General features: G+C 32.0%; 1 protein-coding gene across 2 annotated transcripts in view; it reads left to right on the forward strand.

Moving 5' to 3' along the window:
• The window catches only part of LOC143255592 (vesicular integral-membrane protein VIP36), a 58,882-nt gene extending 57,298 nt beyond the window's left edge, over window positions 1–1,584 (forward strand). For both annotated transcript variants that reach the window (XM_076511476.1, XM_076511475.1), the window contains one exon: window positions 949–1,584. In XM_076511476.1, coding sequence (XP_076367591.1) covers window positions 949–957 — 9 coding nt within the window. In that variant the 3' untranslated portion in view covers window positions 958–1,584. The remainder of the gene's footprint in view (window positions 1–948) is intronic.
• Window positions 1,585–7,402: the final 5,818 nt, after the last annotated feature.

A 7,402-nucleotide genomic window follows, 5' to 3' on the forward strand; every position in this document is an offset into this window, starting at 1 on the left:
TTTAAACATTAATCATGCATATTTTAAGGTAACCAAGTTTAAAGTTGTTTTATCTCCATTTGGAATTAGTTATTCTAACATACGATAGTATCACAATATCAACCACTTAAAAGAGAACAAAGGTACATTACAAGATTTACATGTACACTCTATTTTGGAAGGACATCTGTAATTACACTTCTTAAAATTCTGTTAATGCTATATTGTGTAACAGAATAATTGCAATTATGAGTTGAAGGATTATATACTGGAATTATTTTGGATAATTAATATTTTTATGTTAAGTTAAAGATAAAAATAAATTTTCAAATTACATTTCAGTAACTTACACCAAGAAAGTTCTTCTCATTGTTAGTAAAAGTTACGATACAGAACCTTATTAATAAAAGCTGCTACACAGAACCTTATCAGTAAAAGACAAGGTGAGTACTGAATAAAAAGATAACTAAAAATATACAAAGCATGTAACACAAAAGAAATATTTAAAATTTTAACACAAATTACACTAAATATTTATTGGATTATTAATATTTTTGTTGTCTTTAATATCCTTTTCTAGGTGCTTTGTTCTGTATGTCTTTCAGACCAACAACTTTTATTCAGTTAACAGTAGATTTTTATAGGCCCAGCATGGCCAGGTGCTTAAGGTACTCGACTTAAGGTATCCGAAGGTTGTGGGTTCGAATCCCCGTCACACCAAACGTGCTTGCCCTCTCAGCCATGGGAGTGTTATAAAGTGATGGTCAATCCCACTATTCATTGGGAAAAGAGTAGCCTAAGACTTGATGGTGGGTGGTGATGACTAGCTGCCTTCCCTCTAGTCTTACACTGCTAAATTAGAAACGGCTAGCGCAGATAGCCCTCGAGTAGCTTTGCGCGAAATTCAAAAGAAACCAAAGATATTTTTATAATAATTTCAATTAAATAAAATATTTTTATTAATTTCAGATCACATAGATGATCCCCCCTCCACCCATGTCTGGTACCAAGTTATTGCTCATTATGCTGTGTGCCATCTTTGGTATATTTATATGTGTTGTGGTTGGTGTGGTGGTATTCCAGAAGCAGCAGGAGACTTCTAGAAAAAGATTTTACTGATGTGTGTGAGAACAAGTAACTTACCTCATAAGATGAATGACATCAAATTGTGGACAAATGATTAATAATTAAGAATTAGGTTTACAAAACTGAACATAATACAGTCTTGATTTTTGTGGGAATGAATGAGCTATAATCATTTTCTAATAGAGTGGTTGTAAATATATGTGGAATTGTCCTGATTTTATAACTGCTTATACAATTTAAGTTTATGGATTAAAGTTTAATGTCTTAAAATTTGGTGAAAATTTCATGCCTGTATGGTTGTCACTCTTCACCTGTGTAAAGATTACAGAGTAATATACATTGAACTTTTGAATAAAAGCTATAAATTTATACACTAATATGACTGTAAAATTACCTGTTTTTTTCCTGCAGAATGTGTTCTTTTTCAAACTTATGTATCAGATAATAAATGTTTCTAGCCATCAATAGCTATTTTGATACATAATGTATGAGTATTTGAAATAAAAAAATGAACTATAAGGTGTTGTTTTATTTTTCAAAACATTTCTTTATACTCTTGTCAATTTAAAACAAGTAATTAATGATGTGAATTGGTTGTTGATAGTCATCAAAAGTAGTAAATTATATGATGCTTTTCAGACTTTATTTTGCTGCTTTACTGGTACTTTTAAGTGTTCAGTAATGGTGAAAAAAGTTGGAAATTACTTATTAACATCTTTTTGTTCCAGTTTCTTTTGCCTAAGAGTGAAATTCTCATAGTCATTGTATCCTTTTTAAAATTATTAATTTTCCCATTTTGAAGATTGTTCCTGTAAAGTAAAATTGTCTTCCAAGTATACAAAAAAAAGGTAATATCAATCTAGCAACTATGACACATAATGTATTATTTTCGCTACTCTCATTCGTGTTAGATCTGAAAACTTAATACAGAAAGATAGCAGATTGTTACTGTTAGTAAAGAGCCCGTAAATCCTTACAGGCCACTGATTAATTACAGGATTAACATTGTTTTGTTTACTTGAGAATCACAGTTGTTTTATTGATAATTCATAAAGGCAAATTGGAAAATAATACGTTTAACTTGTATCATTAATTTATTTTCCTAAATATTTTTTTATAATGTGTTTTCAAGCAAAATACTTTAAAACTAGCATAATCACGAGGGTCTGGGAAATTTTTAGGCTTTTTGTTTTTCAGTGAACAATATCATAATACAATAATGCTACTTATCTGTAAAGACGCGTGTCCTATTTATTTGTGACTACAAGATATAATGAACTGTTACCTACCTGTGTAATGAAAGATGTAAGTTTTTCACCCGATTATTAAAACTTGAAATATTGTTACATATCTACACGTTGAAAGGTGTGTATTTCAGACGGTGGTTACAAGTTCTGTTGCGTATCTTCATATTGAAGGGCGTATATTTTAAACGATTATTAAAACTAAATGCACTCATATATCTTCAGACTTATAACTCTAAAAACCGGGTTTTAATACCGATAGTGGGCACAGTACAGACAGAGAATTGTGTTGCTTTGTGCATAATTAAAACAAGCAAATAAGCCATTGGAGATAACGAACGATATTTCATATATCATTTTTATAGCATACGTGGAATGTAAAGTTTGAAAGATTTGTAAACAAATTTTACTCCGCTGAAATTCAACTCTGTTTGCAAAATTAGTTGTTGTTTTTTTATGTTGTATTACTTGTAAAACGGATAGCGTTCCGGTAGAAATGAATAATTTTAGTGATGATGTGATATCTCGTGGCGTAATTCCTGTCTTTAGCTAGTAGGCCTAAAATAGTCTTGCCGTGTATATACAAGCATTTCTAGAATATTTGACAATAGGGGAGAGGTATCCACACAGTTAACAGTGACGAACCAATTCATGAACAAATATAACGGTAAGCTGTGTTGATAAACTTGCAAGTAAAAAACATAATTTCGGGTGGGGATGCAGTTTCTTACATTTAATGACTTCCTTACATGACTGTTGTAAATTGTTCTTCGTAATGATGTTCAAAGTTCTGTGACACTGATACATCAAAAGTTGTACATTTTATCACTCAGGTGTGCATGCAATATGTTTACCATGCATTAGTAAAGCTGGTGCTAAGCAGGATCACTAGATTCGTTTGTTTGTGGATAAACTACTGTTCTAATATATCTTTGATATTTTAATTTACATATTCGCTTGTTTAAAGGAACGTGCCATTAAACCATTATGCAATAAAAGATAAATTTCGTTTAGTAAGTAGAAAATGAGAACAATATAAATCAGAAGTAGTCAGTTAAATGAAAAACCAAGGAATTAATGCAGTTCAATATTAGTAGCGAATGTTGGACCGTCTATTCAATTACTCAGTCAAATTTTCTGCTATAAAGTAAATTGAAATTACAATCGCATTACAGTTTCTTGGGACATATTTTAAAATTTAAGCCTATAACTTGTGTCAAAGTGAGCGTTACCTGTAACAAACATTATGTAGTAAATAAATTAATTAATTGTTATAAGAACTAGATTTATTTCTACTAAATCATGCAAAAGGAACAACCTATTCGTACAAAAATAGTGTCAAAAGTTAGATTATTTTGGTAAAAATAAAATAGAATTTAAACCATATTTGAAGATGACGACAACATGGACACTCATCATCACAAAAAAAAAATGTTAGAAATGCGGATAGAAGATCAATTATTACAGGATTGGAGTTTAAATAGAAGAATTAAATCTACTATTTATAACTAGTTGTAGTACCCATCTACTGGACAGGCGAAATAAAAACTCGTTTGTAACGAAGGAAAGGATTGCTTTGCTATGCTTTGAATTTTGCAGAAAACTATATGACGGGTACCTGTTTGTTTTTTAATTTCGCCCAAAGCTACTCGAGGGCTATCTGTGCTAACCATCCCTAATTTAGCAGTGTAAGACTAGAGGGAAGGCAGCTAGTCATCACCGCCAACTCTTGGGCTAATCTTTTACCAACGAATAGTGGGTTTGACCGTCACATTATAACGCCCATACGCCTGTAAGGGCGAGCATGTTTGACGCGACGGGGATGCGAACCCGCGACCCTCAGATTATGATTCCCACGCCTTAACGCGCTTGGCCATGCCGGACCGACGGGTACCTGTACTAATTGTCCCTTATATAGCAGTGAAAGGGCAGTTGGTTGTCACCACCCCGCCAACTCTTGAACTTTTTTTACTAACGAATAATGGGACTGGCCATAACCTTATAAAGCCCTTACGGCTGAAAGAGCGAGTATGTTTGATGTGACAGAGATTCGAACCCGCAACCCTCACGTCACGAGTCGAGAACCTTAACCACCTGAAAAGAAAGGAAATTATTATTATCTTAATACAATAAACGTTAAAAGTGCAATAAAAGCACATAAATGAACCAATACTGAAATGAAAATCCTCTTGTTTTAAAAAAAAACTAACAGTAGTAGTTGTGTAGTTTATTACAGTGCTGAGAGATATACAACATTGGTAGTTTATCCAGAACTATATAAAAATTTAAATAAGGTTTAACCCCTTCCACCCTCCATGACCTTCCTCATGTTATCTTGTATCACTGTGTCAAGTTTGGTGCTGATTGATCAAGAAATAGCAGTTATTTATATAGATAAATATAAAGAAATGACAACGAATTTTTGGTTAAAATAGCAGAACAAATATTTACGAAATAGCAAAGTGTAAAACATTGTGATGAACGTAAACTTATATGAAACAGTCAAAATCACAGTTTCCATAGTGACAAAGTCAAAATCAATGTTCTTCAGTTCTTGATTTTTATATTTTATTTCATTTGGTGGCTTGGATCAATTGCACACATTTTGCCTTCTCTATTTAAACCAATCATGACACTCTCGAATAAAGTTCCAGAATTTAGATGGCCATTTCAACATCACTACCCTTTGGGCTATAACAACAAGGTACCATTGGAGACATATCAGATTCAATTTAAAATAATTTCCAGAGTGAACAGGCAGAACGGTGAAGAACAAGCTATTCATGTTATAGCTTATTTAAGAAAACTGAGTTTAACAATATTAAATAATCTTCCACTTGAGTGCAGGGTGTAAAGGGAGAAATACATTAGTTGAATTTGCAGGATGATTTGAAAAGGCTTTACTAATTATATTACTTGGATGTTTCACATAAAATGAAGGATTTTTTGACACACGGCGAATTTATAGATACCACAACAGACGAAGTTGTAAAATTACGATAAAGCAAAGTAACCTTGCATTCTTAAAGGAATCTCTCCATTTGTGAGATAAGTTGAATTCTTGAAAGTTGAAGAAAAACAAATAAAGAAACAATTTAAAAATTATGGGATTATCAACTTTTCATAATAATAGACTACAAGTGAAAATATCAAGTTGACAACATAATAGAGGAAATAATCCACAAGACATGTAATAAGAAACTATAAACAAGTTCTTTTATAAAATAAAAACACCTCCCTAAAGATGCAAGAAAAAAGAATATGTTATAAAAATGGGTAGTGTTGTCATTACAATTGAGTTTGTGAGCAAGCAAAAGTTATTTACACACCAAGAAGATATTATCTTAAAAGGAAGTCTTCCATGCCAACAAAATCAAAGAAAGAACGAAGAGATAATCAAACACAGGAATGAACCGGATATATATGGAAAAATTTAGCTGATTGTACTCCACCTACCGCAGATGATGGCCTTGTGACTAGGATGTTCGACTCGTAATATGCAACAAGTAGGTTTGAATCCCCTTCACCAAAAGTGCTCGCCCTTTTAGTTGTGGGATGTTATAATGGTGAGTAATGTTAACTAGCTGTCTTCCTTCCTATCACGACTAAAGTATGGACGATTAGCACATATAACACTTGAATAGCTTTGCACAGAATTCAAAACAAAATCAAAATTACCCTTTCAAATAAGATAAGTTTATTATTTCAAGAAACCAGTTCAGTAGGTAATGGGTTATTCATGAAATTCTTGCAGTATGCTGATCAACAATGGTCCTGTAATTGCAAAATGATTTATACAATAAATGTCGCATCACGTCGATAACTTATTATCATTTAATTAAATCACCCTTAAAAGGACTCTTAAGATTAATTCATGAAATTGTTTATAATTATTTCACTAAACCATTTATAATTGTCATAAAAAAGGATGCTTAAGACTAATTCATTAGTTAATTAATTCGTCCTAAAAAGAATGTTTAATACTAATTAATTAAAGTATTTATAATAAATTCATTGATCCATTTATAATTAAACCATCAAAAACAGGACATTTAACGCTAATTCATTAAATTATATATAATTAACTAATTAAATCAATTCGTCCTAAAAGGAACATTTAACACTAATTCATTGTTTAATTAAATCTTCATAAGAAACGATGCTTGATGCTAATTCATCAATTAACTAAATTTCCTTACAATTTATATGTCTTAAGAGGATAATATCTTAAAACTTACTCCTTTAATTATCAATCTAGTGTTTAAAGATTTTCAGTGACATGAATATAATAAATTGTCAGAAACGTTATTTAACGTAACATGTTTGTAAGAGATTACAAGTCATGGAGAAAATCATATGCCTAGAATGAACAAATATATTTTGTTTGCTTTTAAATTTCGCGCAAAGCAACACGAAAGTTATCTGCGCTAGCCGTCCCTAATTTAGCAGTGTAAGAAGGCAGCTAGTCATCCCTACCCACTGCAACTCTTGGGCTACGTTTTTACCAACTAATAGTGGGATTGACTGCACATTATAACGCCCCCACGACTGAAAGGGCAGGCTTGTTTGGTGCGAGGGGGATTCGAACCCGCGACCCTCGGAAACGAGTCAAGAACCTTAACCGTCTGGCCATGCCGGGGTGGTATAATTTGCACTATTACATAGCTAGTCCAAGCTAGACCATGTGATTAATACTCACTTTACACAAGTTATCAAAGTTTGTTATATTTTAGAAATGATAAAACATTTGAATACTAAATCAGTCGCGCACATCACTTACAGTTTAAAACTAAACTTCAATATACAAATCAAGATTCATGTGACTATTGGTTGGTGTTTTTGGCACATGCGATGGCGTAAGTAAAACAAATTATCAGACACTTATAAACAGGAAACATGCAAAAAACAAGTATGTCAATCATACGAACAAACAGCCTATAAATATTATTTCAGTACTTTTAATGTTTTTCATGATAAAAATAATACGTTTTCTTTCACGTTGTATAAATCCAATATGTTTACCACCCAAATGAGCTGTTGCGTTCATTATAAGTTTCGATATAGAACTCGTATATTTATCGTTTAAATATAAC

The sequence above is a fragment of the Tachypleus tridentatus genome, chromosome 7 (genome assembly GCF_004210375.1).
Source record: "Tachypleus tridentatus isolate NWPU-2018 chromosome 7, ASM421037v1, whole genome shotgun sequence".
Classification (NCBI taxonomy): domain Eukaryota; kingdom Metazoa; phylum Arthropoda; class Merostomata; order Xiphosura; family Limulidae; genus Tachypleus; species Tachypleus tridentatus.